Source organism: Equus przewalskii, chromosome 20 (genome assembly GCF_037783145.1).
Source record: "Equus przewalskii isolate Varuska chromosome 20, EquPr2, whole genome shotgun sequence".
Classification (NCBI taxonomy): domain Eukaryota; kingdom Metazoa; phylum Chordata; class Mammalia; order Perissodactyla; family Equidae; genus Equus; species Equus przewalskii.
Genome location: NC_091850.1, coordinates 16,376,226 through 16,395,506, shown reverse-complemented (window position 1 = coordinate 16,395,506; position 19,281 = coordinate 16,376,226). Strand labels below are relative to the sequence as shown.

The 19,281-nt window shown below is 36.8% G+C and overlaps 2 protein-coding genes across 20 annotated transcripts in view; both read left to right on the top strand.

Annotated features, from left to right (window-relative positions):
• DDX4 (DEAD-box helicase 4) overlaps positions 1–2,482 on the top strand; it is a 75,490-nt gene extending 73,008 nt beyond the window's left edge. For all 13 annotated transcript variants that reach the window (XM_070587568.1, XM_008534131.2, XM_008534134.2 and 10 more), the window contains 4 exons: positions 43–142; positions 949–1,219; positions 1,377–1,487; positions 2,148–2,482. In XM_070587568.1, the coding sequence (XP_070443669.1) occupies positions 43–142; positions 949–1,219; positions 1,377–1,487; positions 2,148–2,234 (569 nt within the window). In that variant the 3' untranslated portion in view covers positions 2,235–2,482. The remainder of the gene's footprint in view (positions 1–42; positions 143–948; positions 1,220–1,376; positions 1,488–2,147) is intronic.
• A 4,221-nt stretch (positions 2,483–6,703) lies between these two features.
• Positions 6,704–19,281, top strand: part of IL31RA (interleukin 31 receptor A) — an 81,309-nt gene continuing 68,731 nt past the window's right edge. For 3 of the 7 annotated variants that reach the window (XM_070587561.1, XM_070587564.1, XM_070587557.1), the window contains exon 1: positions 19,035–19,172. The gene's annotated coding sequence lies outside the window, so the exon portion shown is untranslated. Of the gene's footprint in view, positions 6,835–7,019; positions 7,147–19,034; positions 19,173–19,281 lie in introns of those variants that run through there. The other 4 variants (XM_070587562.1, XM_070587558.1, XM_070587563.1 and 1 more) reach the window with 3 other exon arrangements.

Genomic DNA, 19,281 nt, shown 5'->3' with positions numbered 1-19,281 from the left:
TCTTGTAGTTTGAATGTTAATCATTGTTTCATTGTCTTGTAGGTGATGAAAGAACTATGGTCTTTGTTGAAACTAAGAAGAAAGCAGATTTTATTGCCACTTTTCTTTGTCAAGAAAAAATATCAACAACAAGTATTCATGGGTGAGTAGATTAATGTGATTTCTTAGTAGGGAGGTGACTTCTATTTGTCATGTGTTAAGAAACATTAGTATATATAACTAATATAAAATTCTGAGATTAGGATTCATCATTCTCAAGATCTAAACTGTTATTCTTCATCTTCATTTTAAGTGTTTATAAGAACTGGGTGGTGGGGATGGACAACTTAAAGGTCTGTCTTAGACTCCTCATCATGAGGAGTGGTAAATTCTCAAGAGATCTATCTCACTTAAGGCTCTTTAGTCTTTGGATCTAAGTGTTTCATCTGCTGAATCTAATCTTTCTGATGCCTGCCATTTTTTTAATTGGAGTACTTAAAAATGTCATATTAACAGAACTTTATTGGCACTTTACTAGTGGATCTAAAATATTAATCAATGAATATGTAGAATTCTGAGATTATACTTTTAAAAAATCTGTATATTTTGAGAAAGCATTCTAATCAAACAGTTGTATATATTTGTCAAGACTAGAAAGAGATTAATAGAGATTATTAATAAGTGTGATTGGATATTTGTCATTCTTGAGTTTGTATTTTGGCTCTACATGTTAGCTATTACCTTATCTGCAATTGGGGATCATTGTTCTAACCTCAAAGTATTATTGTGAGAATTAAGTAAAATTATGGCTTGAAAGGAATTAGTATAATACCTAGTATGTAAGTAGACATTAATGTTAAATGCTGCTGTTTTTACTGTTTTTAAAAAGAAATTTATATGTTGGACTGTAATGGTTCTCTATAATAATTTTCTTAAGCTGTCCTTATACATGCTTTCTTTTCTTTCAAGTGATCGGGAGCAGAGAGAGAGAGAGCAAGCTCTTGGAGATTTTCGCTGTGGAAAATGCCCAGTTCTTGTTGCTACATCAGTAGCTGCCAGAGGGCTAGATATTGAAAATGTTCAACATGTTATCAATTTTGATCTTCCTTCTGCCATTGATGAATATGTTCATCGAATTGGGCGTACTGGTCGTTGTGGAAATACTGGCAGAGCTGTTTCCTTTTTTGATCCTGAATCAGATAGCCATTTAGCACAGCCTCTAGTGAAAGTACTGTCGGATGTAAGTTGTCAAGTTTTAAAACTGAGTGGGTAGTGTTCTTACCTTATCATTGAAAATAGACATTTTATAGATAGTATATTCAGGAAAGGTAGACTGTTCCAATCTTTGAGACTTTATTTATGAGTGTTGTATATGAAGTTATTATTTTTTTTTAAAGGCTCAACAGGATGTTCCTGCATGGTTGGAAGAAATTGCCTTTAGTACATATGTTCCTGGCTTCAGTGGTAGTACAAGAGGAAGTGTGTTTGCATCAGTTGATACTAGAAAGGTTAGTTGAGGGGAAAAATTCAGTTGGCTTCTAGTTACTCTTATAAATGTTGTGCTTAATGTTGTGAATTAACTATATAACATTCGATAATTTATCTAAATCATTGTTTTCATACCTACAATATCTTTAATATTTCTCAAATTTTATGTACATGTATAGTTTTGGTCTTAAAGTTGACAAATTTGAGATTTATGCTCCAACATCCTCCTTTTCCAAATGTGTTGGCATTTAAATTCCAATTTGGGATCTTCTGAACTCTCTGTAGGAATTCTTGATTTTTGGAATTCTGACCACATTATTCAGTAAGATAAAATACAAGAGATATGAGTTGCATGTGTCACTTTATGGGCAACACTGCCTTTATACAGAAACAGTGAGCCTACTAATCATTAAATATTTATGTTTATTCATTGAAAGCTTTTTCTGCTTTCCAAAACCATTGGCTTAAAGTTTTTTTCTTGAAATATTTTATTCAATGTAGACTTCCCAGATTGCTATGGGCCTTTTTTCCAATGGATTGGATTTAGTAAGAATAGTTCTTCATAGATTTGGGGAGGACATGGTAGAAAGCTTGAATCCCTGCTCTCAGTCTGGGCAATGTAACTTTAAAGCTGTCATAAAATTAACTGTTTCTTTCTCTTTTTTTTTTTTTTTTTGAAGAATTACCAGGGCAAGAGCACTTTGAATGCAGCAGGGTTTTCTTCTTCACAAGCTCCCAATCCAGTAGATGATGAGTCATGGGATTAAAGCTAAAACAACCTTCAAGTTTGTGGTACAGTTTTGATGCAGAGAAGAAAATAGTTTTGATTTTTGAGTTTTTAACAGAAGTGTGAAACCTGACACTCTGGTATCTTCGGTCATTCTGTTCTTACTCCCACCCTTAAAAAAAAGTCCTTACTGACTAGTTATGTGAAATGCTAAAAGTTACAACGTTGCAGTTACTGATACAAATAGTGTTAACTGGAAAGATTAAAGCATTGTAAATGTCTTGCTTATTTCTAGCGTATTCTTCAGGGATTTAGACATTTTTCATGTCTAAATGCTATGTCTTAGTATAGTCTTTATTGATCCTATAACAGGCAGTAGGATATATAATACACTTTTGGTTAAAAATTATTGGGTCTCATTTTTACATAAAAGGAGTCTTTAAAACAGTAGTGTCACTGAAATGTGATAACATGATTCTCACGAAGCAAACAGTGGAAGACATAAGCCTTTCAAGGTGATTCTGATTTTAGATCATCAGATACATAATGAAAATGGTTAAATGTTTGCAATGTGAGTTCTGTACTCAATGTCATAACAAATATTTGTTTTTATAATATACAGACTTTCCTTGAAAATAAAGGATGAAACACTTTTCCCCCTAAGTTTTCCAACAGCGCTTTTAATTTTTCTTTGTTTATGTATCGTAGTTCTCAACTCCTATATTTTGAAATTTTGAGTGTTATGAAACCAATGAAGTGAACAAAAAGTCTTACATAAATTAAATAAGTATAATATACATTACTACACAGATGTAATAAGGAAAATCATTCTTTGAACTCAAACTATATCAACATAAAACAATGCTGTTGACTCTTGCCATAGTTAATTTTTTGATGTTTTAAGATTAATGAGGGAAAGAACCCTGTCTTTTTCATTTACTATTATATATCTTAAACTTACTATGTCTAGAATGTAAGAAGTTCTTAATCATTAAATGAATGAACTAAAAGATTAAGACATTAAGACAAGTGAGGTGTAATATTAGGAAGACAAAAATGATCAGTTTTGAGTGTATATTATTGTTCACTTAAAAAAAAATCCAGGGGCCGGCCCTGTGGCATAGTCATTAAGTTTGGCACATTTTACTTCGGTGGCCTGGGTTCACAGGTTCAGATTCTGGGTGTGAACCTATACCACTCCTCAGCCATGCTGTGGCAGCAACCCACATATAAAGTGGGGGAAGCCTGGTGTAGATGTTAGTTCAGGGCTAATCTTCCTCAAGCAAAAAAAAGAGGAAGATTGACAGTAGACGTTAGCTTAGGGCTCATCTTCCTCAGCAAAAAAAAAACATAAATCCAAAGCAACATGACCCTGACATGTATCTTGTTATAGGAATTTGGTTAATAAATGAGGCATCACATATGAAAAGAGGAGTATTCAACAGATATTGTTAGGATAACTAGTTAGATGCCTACTCCATGCCATATTCAAAATCACTTCTATGTGAGTTCTAAAAAATTAAAACTACAAAAAATATAGTTAAATATTAAACCTTTGAATTGGAGAATGAGAGTTGACTTTAAGCTCAAAGGACAGAAATCATGACATAAACAGTAGACAAGGAAAAATATTACTGTGACTACAGTGGATTTCAATGTGTAGACCTTTATATGTGGATATGTAGGAATACCAGTAGACAAATGCACAAAGAATAGACAACTCAAAAAGGGAAGTTCAACTGATAAAAATATGGGAAATATTTAATTTATATTCTATAACCTTGCTTCTGGGAAAGGCTAAATGAATGAAGGTGTTCACATTGTTATTTGTAGTGTCTGTCTTAATTTTCTCTTCCAGTTTGTTTTGTTTACAAAGGGCATTTATAGGCCATTTCTATCTTTTTTTCCTTTTTTCCATTTCCTCTAAGAGCTTCTTGGTCATAGCCTGATTGTTTAAAAATTTTTTTTGCATTTACTTGATTTGTCAGATTACCATAACAGCGTTACTGAATCAAATGTAAAAGGAAAAGAAAATCATACATGATCCTACCATCATTACACACCAACTGTAAATGTCTCAGTGTTCAATTATTTTCTTCATTTCTGGGTGTAGATTTGAATGATTTCTTTAAAAATGTCAAGGTATCAGATATCTATATGATTAGAAAATAAAATGCATCAGAAGGGTTTATAAGAAGCAGCAATATTCTGCTTTTCTCTTTCTAAATTGCTATTCTACCTCCCACAACTGCCTTTAACCATTTCTGGTGGTTGCCATTGTATATTTTATTTTTGTCTCACCAAGTTTAAACTCCCATTGACTTTCTGTGTGACAGGGAAGGATTTAACTCACCTCATTCTCACTTCCTTGGTAACTTTATTATTTTTTTCTAGTTTTATTGAGATATAATTGACATACATCACTGCATAAGTTTAAGGTGTACAGCATAATGGTTTGACTTACATATATTGTGAAATAATTACCACAGTAAGTTTAGTTAGTATCCATCATCTCATATAGACACAATAAAAAGAGAAAGTGAAAAAAGGAAAAAAATTGGTAACTAATATAGTTAGAAGAACTACAGGAACAAGAAGAACCTTGTGAGATGATGATAAATGCACCTTTTTCCTTCCCTCTATTTCTGTTTTTACATTGTACCATCTGTAAACTGTATATTTACATTTCCAAAGTTAATATTTGCGTTCTATTCTATAACCATCAAGTCTCCCTTGTTATTTCTGCAGATTGATTCTAAAATTGGAAATCAATAGGCAGGGTTTACATTTTATAGGTACTGTTCTCTGAATGAGCCAATTAACACAGTCTTACTACCTTTTCTTTACTATTTTTCCAGTTTTATGACCGCTGTATTTCCGGAGAGAATTATTATTATAAATGCCAGGGTCAGATGAAAATTGATCAAAACCATTCCATGTACCACTTTGCTTTAAATTTGGACTATTTTTGAGCAATTTGTTTACTCTGCAGTTTGATCGTCCTTTTTTCTTGCTGGGAGAAAAGACATGGCTTTTTCATTATATTATTACTGTTCTAGGTTCCAAAGTTAGTGTTTTCTGGAAGCTTGCTCCCAAAAGATATTGGTGTTCTTACATTTTGTAATGAGTAGGCCTGTGAATTTTTGATAGTACTTGATGTGATGCACTTTGCAAATCATCCTTTTCTGGCCCTGGGATTGTTTTGTATTACTTTTTTGACAATTTTTTCTAAGTTTTCTCTTTATGGAACTTCTATTAGTCAGATGCTAGAACTGCAGAAGTAATTTATTATCTCTTTCATGTTTTTTCATCTTTTTGCTTGTTATGTTCTGGTAGAATATTTACTGTCTTTCAACCCTTTTATTATTTTTTTTTTAGCAGTTATGTTTTATTCCCAAGAGCTATCTAATTTTCGTTTTTTCCAAATGTTGCTTAATAGTTTTCTGCTTCACTGAAACTTTTTTAATCCCTGGAATTTAACCCAAGAAATCTTTTTTGTTTTTTACACTAAACATTTGTTTTTCTGCTGCTTGGCATCAGAAATCTTAAGCTTTTATCAGTTTATAAGTTGTGTGTATATTGAATTCTAGCTTTAGTCAAGTTCAGCAGTCTATCCCATTTTTGTACCTTTCAGAGTCTAGCCCTTTCGTCTCTCTTTTCATCAAGACCTAGCTCTCAAGAGAAGGCATAGACTGAGATGTGAATAATAAAGCTTAGCTTTTGTTCCCTTTACATTTTAACGAGTCTAAGGCTCTGGCCAAAGCTAAGGTAGGAAGCTCAAAATGTGGAATATCAAGGTCAGCTATACGTGTGGGGCAATGGTGGTAGTGAATGAAGTGAATGATGCTGATTTCATACAGGTAGACGACCTAGGTACTCCATCTGTCCCAAGGGTCTTGGCGTAGAGTAATAACTGTTTTTCTGATTTAATTGTTCAGCGCGGATAACATTTTTATAGAGGGCAGCAGCATTGATCAGAAGTTGACCCCTCCCACCTTCCCCATAGCTTTACACTTGTGCTGTTTGCATAGTTCTCTCTTAATTGGTCCCCTAATGTGAGAGAAGACAGCTTTTCATTTGTTTGGTTTGTGTGCTCTTCATAGCTTTTTGAGTGTGTTGAAAATGGCTCTGAAAATTTCAGCCACTCGCCACCGCGCATGATGCCATGGTCGGCAGAAGCTGCTATGGTCACTGTGGGCTTTAGATTACCCCACCGCGCCCCGCGCACCTCGTTTGTAAATTAGTCGGGAATGGACTCGCATTACATCCCGAGGCCCTGGCGGTGAGGAAGGGCACTCTGCCCTTTACAATCCGGCCAGGAGAGAGCCAAGCTTCGGGAGTCGGCGGCTGTGTGCGGCAGTGGTACTGTGAAGCTGCCAGTGCTGGAAAGCAACTTCCACCTGCGTCCGGCTCCTCGTGCAGGCGGCTCCCAGGGGCGGCCGTGACCGGGTGGTCCTTCCGCTCTTCGTGATCTGGCAGCGCTCGCTCCGCATCTGGGAATGACAGCTAGTGAGGGCGTGGGGCGTCGGGAGCCTTCCCCCGGGGCGGAGCTTGAGTTTGGCCCGATGGGACCCAGGGAACTGGGCTGAGCCCCCGCGAAGGGGTTCCTGTCGCCAGGAGCTTGGGCCGGCCGCATCCAGGTGAGTGACCAGGCTTTCCTCGGGTTCTCCGTTTAGAATTACACTTCCTAATCTTTTTGGTCACATAATTTGTAGACCGAAGTTTTACGTAACATCTCAGGGGATTTATCAACTTATGTAAACTTCATTCATAGACTCACCCCCAGGGCCCAGGAACCGGAAATTAAGACTCCTGTTTTAGAGACAGATGGTGAGGAATTCCAAGTTGAGAGGACGGGACAACAGGGTTGGTTAGTGCCAGGGACACTGCGGACGCTGGAGATTGAAGTGAGCAAGTGAGATTTGTCCTAGAGTTGGGGGATGGCGATTCAGGTAAATTCTTTAGTCCTTTACCTAAGTGATTCATTAATTGTTTGAAGCTATAATTTAGGGAGTGATTGTCAAACCGTCAAAGTAGGGCATTGGAATTTTATTTTATATATCTATTTTTAAATGATTTTATTGAATTCATATTGGTTTGTAATATTGTGCAGATTTCATGTGTACATTATTATATATCAGTTTCTGTATAGACTGCATCGTGTTCCTCACGAATTTACTTTTCTGTGGGGAGTTTTGTGTGAGAATTCCTTTTGTCTCCATCAGTTAGTGTTTTCTAGATTTGGAGTCTCATGTGTTTGTAGGATTCTTTTTCACCATTCAGGACAAAACCCAACTTTTCCTCACCTTCTAATGTATGAACTTACTAATTATCCCAAAGTCTTGGATATATCTATTTTAACTTGATTTTCGTTTTCAGTTTTTTTGGGAGGGGGAGAGTTACCCTGTGGAGGATAAAAATTCTCAACAGAAATCAAAACGCTTAAAAATACTTAAAAATTTTATGTATAGGAGAAGCTCCTGTATAACAAGGTGGGCATGATGCTTCATAATAAAGATCTAATTGAAGTAGCCTTAACATTGGTTTTATTTGTTGACTTGTGTGATGCCTAGCAGTATCATTGCTCTATTTTAGGCCTCAGTTTGCTTATAAAAAAGAAGGGGATTTTTCTCCATGTTCATCTGCATCCAGTGGAGAAGTCACACACTGCGTGCTGTTACAATAAAATGTATAAATATATATATTTATTTATTTATTTGAGGAAGATTAGCCCTGAGCTAACATCTGCTGCCAATCCTCCTCTTTTTGCTGAGGAAGACTGGCCTTGAGCTGACATCTGTGCCCATCTTCCTCTACTTTCTATGTGGGACGCCTACCACAGCATGGCTTGCCAAGCAGTGCCATGCCCGCAGCCGGGATCGGAACTGGTGAACCCTGGGCTGCCGAAGTGAAACGTGCACACTTAACCACTGCGCCACCGGGCTGGCCCCACAATAAAATATTTTTTGAGAGGCATCCTGTGTAAGAATGCAGGGTATCATAGCTGAATGCTGGTGCACTGGTATTTTAATGTTCAAGTCTTATTCTAATATTGCATTAGCTGCCTTCTCAATGTTACATAGTTGATTCTTGAGAAACAAGCTAGAGATCATATTTGCAACTGTAGTGGTTGAATATTATAAATATCACACAGGCATAAGTGATGCTTGTTAATTGACATTTTGGCATCTTACTGTCTATCTGTAAATTGTTTCATCAATCTTAGGATGTTCAACCACTGGAGATTTATTAATGATAATTCACAAATGCCAATAAGCTAATGTGTTCTTGCCAGTTAAAGGAAATGCATATTCTGACAATTTCATCTTAACATGTTTGTTCTTCAGCTGAATTATCTTACTGGGTTACCAGTCATCTGGGATGGTGGGAAGTTTGGTTCCAACAATTTATTTCAATTCCATAAAAAGTTACTGTTGGTATAGTGCCACAAAGTTAATATCAGCATTCGAACTAGAATATAGAATGTTTTGGTGCCAAAATAAGTACAGTTTATCATATTGTGGATGTTATGAATAAAATATACGACATGAATGATGCTTATTGTGTATTTAAGTAATAATAGAGACTTCTCATCGTTTTCTCATCTTTGTATAGAAAAATTCGGTAGGAAAATGAACCCTACTCTAGTGAAAAGACTCAAATTGGCCTAAGTTTGAATCCCAGCTCAACTGTTTACTAATTTTGTATTCTGGGACAAGTTAACTTTTTAGTTTTCTCATTTGAAATAAAATTTACACATAACGAAATGCACAAATCTTAAGTGTATGGCTTAAATTTTTACCTATGCGTACTCCTTATAACCATCACCCAAATCAAGATATGTAACATTTCATCACCCTCTTGCCCCTTTCCAGTCAACTCCCTTGCCCAGAGGCAACCACTGTTCTGATTTTTATCACCATAAATTAGATTTGCGTGTTCTTCAACTTCATCTAAATGGAGTCATAGAGTATTTTGTGTCTGACTTTTGTTCAACATAACATCTGTGAGATTGATCCATGTTGTGTGTATTAGTTAGTTCCTTTTTATTGTGCAGTATTCTGTCATGTGAATATACTACAAATTGTTTTTCCAATTTCTTGTTGATGGGCATTTAAGTTTTCAGTTTTTTACTATTATGAATAAAGCTCCTATGACTATTTCTCTATAAGTGTTTTGGTGAAATAAGCACTCAGTTCTCTTAGGCGTGTACCTGGGAGTGGAATTGTTGGATCATAGGGTAAGTATATATTTAACTTCATTAGAAATAGCCAAAGAGTTTTCTAAGATGCTTGTACCATTTAACGTAGCTACTAGCATTGTAAGAGTGTTTCATTTGCTCCACATCCTCACCATTGTTTGTTATTGCTGGTATTTTTAATTCTAGCCATTTACTGTGATTTTTAATTTATATTTACCTGATTTCTTACGTCTGTTGGCCATTTCTTTCTTTTTTCACCTGTTTACATGTCTACTCAGTCATGATCTTGCAAAAAATACACCTGAGTCATAAAAGGGGGTGGAGAAAAGATGGAATCAAGGGATGGGGTGCTATTTTTCTGGTCAGTGGAGTGGTGACACCAAGAGTTGTGAAAATGGTTTATCTTTTGGCTAAATTACAGTCCTTTGGGTCACTGATTATGTCTCTTAGAGTGATAGTAGCTGAGGTTACGACCCCCAAAACTTCAGTGACTTAACAAGGTAGAAGTATGTTTTTGTTCACCCGACTATCTAAGGAGGGTGTTCCTGGTAGGTAGATGGCCTCTCAAATAGTTACTTAGGACTCCAGGCTTCTTCTGTCATGTGGCTCTGCAGTCTTTGATACATGGCTTCCAAGATCTTTATGCTGCTCTTCATGAAGCCAGGGAAAGAGTGGGGATGGAGGAAGAAGGAGGTAAATATATGGAAGGTTTTTATGGATCAAACAAGGAAATGGCATATAGATCTCTTCTCACATTCCACTGTTGAGAACTTAGTCACATCTAACTGTGAAGGAGACTGGGAAATGTAACCTTATCTGCGTGCCCAGAAAGCTGGGAATCAGCTAGCAGTCTCTGCCACTACTGATGAAATGAGATGTTCTCAGGAACAGTTAATGGATTCTGTACTAAAGTCAGTCAGAACAAAGACTAACTTCCTGATCTGCTTCAGATAGCAAGGAATCTGTGTAAACTGCTAAAGGATCTTAAATAAGACACCTTCGCAGTCTGTGTTGTCTGTAGCCTGACTGTGCTGTAGGAGTTAGAGAGTGACTGTGGAAGTACAGATAATGATAACTTAATAAATCCATTCTGTGAAGGCTTAAAATGCTTTGGTGAAAGCTCTTCTCCATTATAATTTTATCTGTCTAATATCTGATATTTATAAGATAAATGTAATTTAGAATAAAGTAATAAAATTAATATTTCAGGACTTTGTGATTTTAAAACTTTAAAAAAGTGTTTAAGTAGTTTTTAGTGACTTATTAGAAAACTACTTCTAAGACTGTCTATGGGGAAGTGCAAAGCTGTTTGACACCTTTCTCTTGAGCTACTAAGATACTCCTAATACATTGGAGTTGCTAAAGTCATTCCATTTTTCTTTTGTAGTTAAAATCCTCAACCAATAAGAGAGAGGTTGCCTTAAATCATTTAAACCCTGGGTCAGCAATCTTTCTAGCTCTTAAGAGTCCAGTGTACATCATTGTTAGAGGAAGAAGAAAGCAAGGGAAGAAAGAAGAGAGGAAACAGAAAGAAAAGGAGCATGAGTTGAGCTGCAGTAGATCATCCTAAGAAGCTCTGTGTTTAAGCTTTCCTTGGGGAAATTGTTGCTCTAGGGCACTGCTGACCAATAGAAATATAATGTGAGCCACATATGTGATCAATATATCCCAAATATCATTTCAACATGTAATCAATATAAAAATTATTGAGGTATTTTACCTTTTTTGTACTAAATCTTTGAAATCCGTTGCATATTTTACAATTACCTCACATTTCAATTTGAATGCTGTTTTCATTGGAAATACTTGATCAGTATTTAGATTTTATAAAATACACATTACATTATGATTCACATACCCAGTAGAGACTCACATACCCAAGTTGTTCCAAACAGACTTAAAAGTTTCCCAATAGCTGAATCAAGTCTCAGTTTTTAAATTTAAATTTTGATTACGTGTAATTAAAAATTCAGTTTCTCAGTTGCACCCGCTGGCTTTTGTCACTATATTGACAGTGTAACTCTGGAGTCTAGACTAACTTTAGACTACACGGTTTAGGAAGGCAGGGACTTCTGCCTGGCACTGAGAAAGTGCTCAAGAAATATTTATGGTTTGAAAATGTTATCAAACCTATTTGAAAGTAGGTAGAATTGAACGTGAGGCTGAGTAAATAAACAAATGTAATTGAACAGGTGGAGGGAAGCCAGGCTTCCAAAGCTACTTTGTTTCTAAAACTTAATTATTTCTAATAAGCGTTCAGCGTCCAGTTTTTTAGAGCAGAATGGCTGTACCTTTTTGGAAGATGTCTCTTTCCAAGTCCAAAGGCTGGTAACTCTGGTCAAGTTGCTTGTCAGTTGCCACATAGTGGTTTAGCTAAACAATTATTGGGGGAAATATTCAAGCTGCTCTTTCTATAATCCATTGGTTTGAATTCAGGGAATATAAACTAAAGGAAAATGAATGTAGTCAAAGAAATTAAGATTGAAGTTCTGCAAATCATACATCCCATTCCATGTCACTCTTCAAAGAAAGCTGTTTTGTTCTTATAGGGGCATACACATCTAACTTTCAAAAAAATCTAACCAGCAACGGGGTCCTGAGTGTGAAAAAAGGACTCTCTATTCTTTGAGAATAGGGATCCTATACTCTAGCATTCTTATGTCTTTTCCACTAATTACCCAAATTTTAGTAGTTCAATGCTGTACTCAAGTCTTACTTCTTTCACAAAAGTCTTCCTAGATTACTATAGTTCATGGTTCTGCTTCTCTTCCCTGAATTCCTGTTTCATAAGAACCAAATATTTTGTCTTTCAAATATATATCTATAGTGTTATGAATTTTTTCCATTTGTTTAATGAGTTTTGACATGTCTAGCACATCCAACTCAGTGTTTAATAAGTAGTAGTTGCTCAACATTTTCTTCTGTACACAGAAAACAAGAACAATATAGAAATCCTGGCTGATAAACCTCTTACGAACCTCTGACTTTTCCATGCTTTGTGTTCAGATTACTTTACTGCATTGTGCTTGGTTTGAGTAGTGACTTCTGGCACTCACTTGAGCTGGAGAGAGCGAGCTGAGCTGCCAGGTGTTGGAGTATGGGATTCAACAATGAGCTGTGTAATTACCCTGCGGTAGTTATTAAAGTGGGAAGAGGGATGGAGTCAGGAGTTTAGTTAAAGAAACAGTAACAGACTTATCTTCTTTCGAGCTGTGACAGGAAAATATTTATTGATTTGATGCCATAGGTCTTTTCTCTTGAAATAATATGAAAGGGCTTAAGTTTTGAGATGAATGCCATAGAAATAAATATATTTTTCAGCAATGAGCATCTGAGAATAAGAATGTTTCATTTTTCAGCCATGTGGGATCCTGGCTTCCACTCAGCTGTCTTTGTCCTCAGCAGGATCTGGTTCCTCGTACATTCCTCTCATTAGCTATTCCAAAATGTTACTGCTGTCTTTAAATCCTTTCTATTAGCAGATGGCCATTTCTCCTATTTTAGAGGGAAGACAGAGGCCATCGGTGGAAAGGGCTCCAATCTACAAACACATCTGCAGTCAAGTTCATTCTTCATTCTGAGAGGACAAATAAACACGTACCCTCTCCTCTATCAGGCATCCCACCAATGTATCCATTTTTCACAGCCTTAATTTCAGAATTAAGCTTCTTTCAAGAGACATGCTGCTCTTCACTTCCCATGCATTCCTCCTGCTGCATCCATGCTCCTGCTGCCAAAATCTCATTGCAGATGGCTCCAAGAGGACTTATTTTAACAAAGTGGATTTAAAATGGATTTACTTTAACAAAGTGTGTAATGAAGAATTTGGATGATTTTAGTATTAGATGAAGGTATAGGCTCCTCACGTCAACAAGAAAATAGGAAACAAAACTTCAGGAAAAATAAAAAGCTCTACTAGAAAGTCATCGTCTAAATAAGAAAAAGTGTGGCATTATTTTGAGGAAACCTTAGAGTTTAGGAAAAGATAATCCAGTTGACTTTGATTCTTGAAACAATCTGGCGTTGTAGTTTGAGGGAAATGGGATTATGTTACTTTTTCTATATGTGCAAAACACTACTTGATTCTGTTGTAATTATTGATTAGTATTATAAATGCTATTTGTTGTTTTAAAATCAACGTATAGATAAAGCATGTATGTCATAAGTAAAATAATGTAAAACTTACAAACCTTTGAGAAGATAAAAGTAATAGTATAGCTGAAGATTTTCAGAGGAGGAGTAGGGGAAAAGAAGGGTAGAGGCAAGGCTGCGTTAAAACTAAAGCAGCCATAATCCAACAGGAAAGGCCTCATTTTATAAAGAAAGTAAAATTAATTATATTTTATTTAACCCAATGTATTAAAAATGTTACTTCAACATGTAAGCAATATAAAAATTATTAATGAGAATTTTACGTTCTTTTTTTTGTATTGTCTTCAAAATCTGGTGTGTATCCTACACTTCCAGCACATCTCAATTTGAAATTGCTGCATTTCAGTTGCTCAATAGCCACTTGGTTACTGCATTGGACAGCACAGCTCGAGATGCCATAAGTGCTAAAAAGATTATGCAAGTAATAGTAAAATAAAATTTTATTTTCAGTGTCATAAAATATACAACTATAAAATAAAATTAAAATAACTCGTTTGTAGATATTCCTCCCTCTTCTCATCTCCTTCCATCTAAGCCCTGGACACTTTAACGTAGAGGGTAGAGGTCAGGGAGAAGAGGAGGCCTAAGTGAAGGTGACTGAAAAGAACACTCATGAGGCAGGAGGAAAACCAGTAGAGCACGGTGCTCTGGAAGCAGTGGTGTCCTCGTGCCAGCTTAGAATTTAGTGAGCTGGTTGTCAAGTATGGCCATCATTAAAAATTATATAAACTTAATTTAAAAAATTGTTTTAATAAAAGTAATGGTCAATCACTTTCTAATTATTTTACTACATTTTACTACTGTCTATGCTCTCGAGATTATTTATGTCTTTTGTATCTGTATGGTGGAAATACCATATAATGATGTGTGCTATTGCACATCTGTTTCCAACTCCGCATTCAGTGATGTCACATTGGTAGCTTAAAGTTGGCCATGGTAGAACTATTTATACTACAGACATCAGCAAATGCTACAAATCAGGGCTTTTAAGATTTTTCTTGGAGAGCTTGTTAAACATCCAGGACCCAACTGCATGGAAGCCAAGAGAAGATAGAGTATCAGGGAGAAAGTGATTAGTTGTGTCAAATGCTGCAAAGATGAGGTCTAGGAAATGACCATTGGATTAAGCTACATGGATTTTACTGTGATAAAAAAAAAAAAATCACTGCCTTTGTGAACTTCCATTCTGACTATTGAGTGTAGATTTTAACAATGGGGATTTACCAGTAAGCAGAACAGAAAATTCCTACCATCATAGTCTGGTCCCTGCCTGAAGGACTTGCTGCTCTTGCAAGTGTCATTCTCTCCACCTTCTCAACTTTGTGCAGTCTCTATTTGGAATGCCCCTTGATGCCTTATTCTGCTGGTGTACGTCTGTCTACTCATTCTTCATGATTTAGCTCAAATGTTTACTCCTTTATGTAGCTGCCTTTGAACTTCCTAGGCAAAGTTAAATGCTTTCCCTAAACATTCCATTTTCCTCAGTCCTGTATTTTTCTCATTATGTAAGGATTCCCCATTTCTACGTCTGTCTTACACCTAGTCCACAGAATGTTAGTGACTGAGATCTTCATCTTTGTATCACAGGGCCTACCATAATCCTTGGCATGTGTTAGATGCTAATAGATATTTAGAGACTGAAGGAATCAGGTAATTAAGCTGGTATATAAGATATTGAGACCTGATCAGGGCAGAGCACCACAATATCGACCCCATGGAGGGATAAATGGTGGTCAGTAGAGCTGTACTTGTTCAGTCTCTTCGCCTTTTGATAGTCTCTCCTTTTTCATCATTTCCCCTGATTTGAATATCCAATCTGGGACCTGAAACAACATGCTGTGTTATAAGAGAAAACTTCTTTGCTTTCTATTCAGAGAGCCTTTGTATTGGTAAAATTTCCCAATTGTTATTTTGTCTGTCCTGATCAGTTTGCACTTTGAAATTATTCATCTGTTTAGTAATTACTATTTTATTTCCACTTCCTTATATTTTCTTACAACTATATTTCTCCCAAACATCATTGTTAAATTGGGGATAATCTGGTTGCAAGGAACTTTAATCTAACTTTAATCAGCAGATTATTGCAGTGATATAACAGATAATGTCATGGACATCGTAGGCAGGGAATACATCAGGGTCTCGTGTGTTCCACACAAGCATATGGGAAGTCGGGTATTGAACTGTATGTCATCATGTGGACTATCACCCTTGCTTCTCTCTTTGCTTTCCGTCAGTCTCCTCTTAACCTTCTTTCTTTTCCTGCACATCTAAAATATGGCTGCTAGCACCAATGACCTGTTAGCCCCATGGTCCACTACCATCTAGCTGACTCAGTTCCATGTACCTAGGTGAGAGAATCTGATGGGTCAGCCTGGCCTGTGAATCACTTGTGACCTGGGACAGGGGGTGTATTAGTTTCCTGGGCTATCGTAACAAATTTCCACAAAATTGGTGGCTAACAACATACATTTATTCTCTCTCAGTTCTGGAGGCTAAAAGTCCAAAATCAAGCTGTCTGCAGGGTTGGTTCCTTCTGGAGGCTCTGAGGGAGAATCTGTTCCATGCCTGTCTCTTAGCTTCTGGTGGCTCTGGCATTTGGTGTTCCTTAGCTTGTAGGTGCATCACTCCAGTCTCTGCTTCTGTAGTCACATAGCTTTTCTCTTGTGTCTCTCTCTCTTTCATTTTCTGTCTCTTATAAGGACACTGGTCATTGGCTATAGGGCCCACCTTAATCCAGGATAATCACATCTAGAGATCTTTATTCCAAATAAAGCCATATTCTAAGGTTCCAGGTAGACATATCTTTTGAGGGTCCACTATTCGACCCACTACAGGAAGTGTAGTCAAAGGCTACCAGCATGGCTTCTAGGCCCCATCCCAGGTGCCAGTAAGTGTCTGGCTTTTACACATCTCTGCCAGGAATATTTGTTATTTTATAATTTTGTGCATTTACTTCCAAGTGACATGTTCCACTAAAATGTCTCTTTCTCTTCATTACTTTCTGGGATCCACTTTTCTTAGGGTGGAATTAATGGCTTCCCTTTCCCATTTCCCGTAGCACTTTATACACACCTCTTTGACAGCACTTGCCACTGGCTTATAGCATCTTGTTTACATGTCTGTTTTCCCACTTAAGTTGTGAACTTTTCCTGGGTGGGGCGTTTGCCTTCCTGGGCTTTGTTTCCACAGTGTCAAGCACAGGACCTGACATTGAATTATGTTTATGGAATTGAGTTGAAAGACTGGAGTGTGTGGATTGAGTCTCTTCCCCTCTAACCTCAGTGTTACTTTATTCAAGTCTATTAATTATCCATTTCACCCAGTTCTTTCTGATTTTGTGCTTTGTTATGCCCTCTGTTACACACTCAGACCTTCCCCATCTCTTCCTTCCCTGCTGCCACCACCTACTTTAGCCCTTATCAACAAAATCCTGCTGCCATAGCTTCATTGGGACCTGCAGGTTCAAGTTGCTCTCTTCCTTCAGTTCACGTTAATCTACCATATTGCACAGATGTTATTTGTGGTAATTATGTTCTATAAAGTCACTGCGAACACTGAATTAATGAATACATACTGAGCCTCTCTCTCTAGGGGAAATACAGAGTTGAGTTCCTGTGAGCCTCTGGTCACAACATTTTTGTCAACCCATCAATACATTACCTTGTTTTATATGTGTTTCGGTTTAAAGACACCTTATTTAATATATTGTTGATGCGTTAACCCTGAACTCACAGCCAACAGCGGTATAACTCATGCCTGAACAAAGTTTCTCTAATGCATGTATTTTCTCTATAAGGCACATCACAGCTTTCTTCTTCAGCACTATGCTTGGGGGCCATTTTAAAAAGCAAAATCATTTTAAAAACACAAAAACCTGAAAAACGTGGCACTAAATAAACAACAAAAAGACACTTGTGTACAGTATGAGAGCAGAGTGTTGCCTTGTTCAACCTCAGCTGGGAATGTGCGCTTCAGGCGACTCAAGGTTTTCACCACTGCACATGTCTGCGAATGACTGCAAAAGCACCTCAGGTGTTGATCTTGTGGATACAAGTTAAATTTTAGAAAGTAGATGAATTTGCAAATACGGAATTCATGAATAATGAGGATCAATTATAGCTATCTGGTGTCTCAAATTCCTGAGCCATTATGAGATTCCATGGCACAATTCTTGCTTCTTGTTGGCATCCTGTTTGGGTGTTCTTAGGTTTTAGCTTTCTTGTCTTTACCAATTCACTTACCACACAATTCACTTCTCATATTGCAAAAATGTGTTGACATCTCTCATTGTCTCTTCTCCCATTTGTTTTGTGGCTCTATACCTTTCCTATACCTTTAATTTTCCTGGAGTTTCCTGAGACAGTAGAGATAAATGCTTAGGTTCAGTCAGCCATGTCTTAACCAGAATTCTATTTCATACACAAGACCTTTAGTCAGTATTACACATATAACAGATGTTTATTAAATATTGGTTGAATAAATTAAGGAAGTACCATTTTTATGCTAACGTAGCTATTCTAGATAGTACATTATAATGAGATTTTTAATATCTCATGATCTACTAGGTAGAAGACTACCTCTCTTTCTCCTCCTCATTTCTGCTAACCTCTTTTACTTTATGGAACATTGCCTAAGGGAGATGGGGAGTGGGTTCAAAATAAAACATATGAGGCTGGAAAGCACATATTGTTTTAAAGTTTAGATTGGGTTTCCTTCCTTTTGCCTCATAATCTCTTCCCTAGTCTGTCTATTTTATGACTTAGTTACAAAAGGTTGTAAACTTTTAGTGCTCAAAAGGATCCCAGAAGTCATCAAATTTTACTCTTTGATTCATAGGAAACTGAGTCAGGCTGCCTTGCTTCAATTCCTGGTTACACCACTTCCTCTGGACTAGTTTCTCAATTGTTTTGGCTTCAGTTTCCTCATCTGTAAAGTGGGGAAAAAATACTACTGATGTCATAGGATTGTTGTGAAGATTAAATGAGATAATTAATTCAAAGTTCTTAGTACTGTGCCTGATGCGTAGTAAGAGCTCCTCATATTATTAATTATCATTAACTCTCATAATCTGCTAAATTAGTGGCTTAGCTGGGGCTTCAGACTCTCAGTTCAGTATGCTTTCCTTGAGACATAAATAAGAATTGTAAACCTCTTTTCTGAGTTAGCTACCATATTTCCTTCTTCATTTAAAAGTAATTACATGATTACATCTTTCTCTTTTCGAGCTAAAGATACTCTCAGCATTTTACCCATTACCACATTTGTAAGGACTTCCTGAATTTAAAATTTAAAATTTAATCATTCCTTTTAGTTGTTTATGGCACTTTCAGATGTCACTTTTCCTGTAAAGTTGAGTGGTCCCATGGAGGCAGATTCTTTTTTTTAGTTACAGTAATGCACTTCACTTCCCAGCACAAGTGGGTTAAGTGCTACCCTGGCTGGGGCTGGGCTTAAAAGCAAAGGAAGAGCCCTTGGACAACCAGAGAGGAAATATTCACACGATTTTTTGTAGATAAATTCCAAATCGCCCTCCCTGTCCTGACTTGTGCAGAAGGGACAGAGCACCTTTGATGCGGATCCTGTGAACCAGCAGGACATCTGTGAGACACCGCCTGATACAGGCAGGTGAGCGCCACACTCATTCAGAAGTCTGATAACTCAAACCCTTGCAAATTAGGCCTCTTTTTCTGTTATGCAAGAGTCTTTTTCTGCTTTCTTCAGTGAAATTATGGGT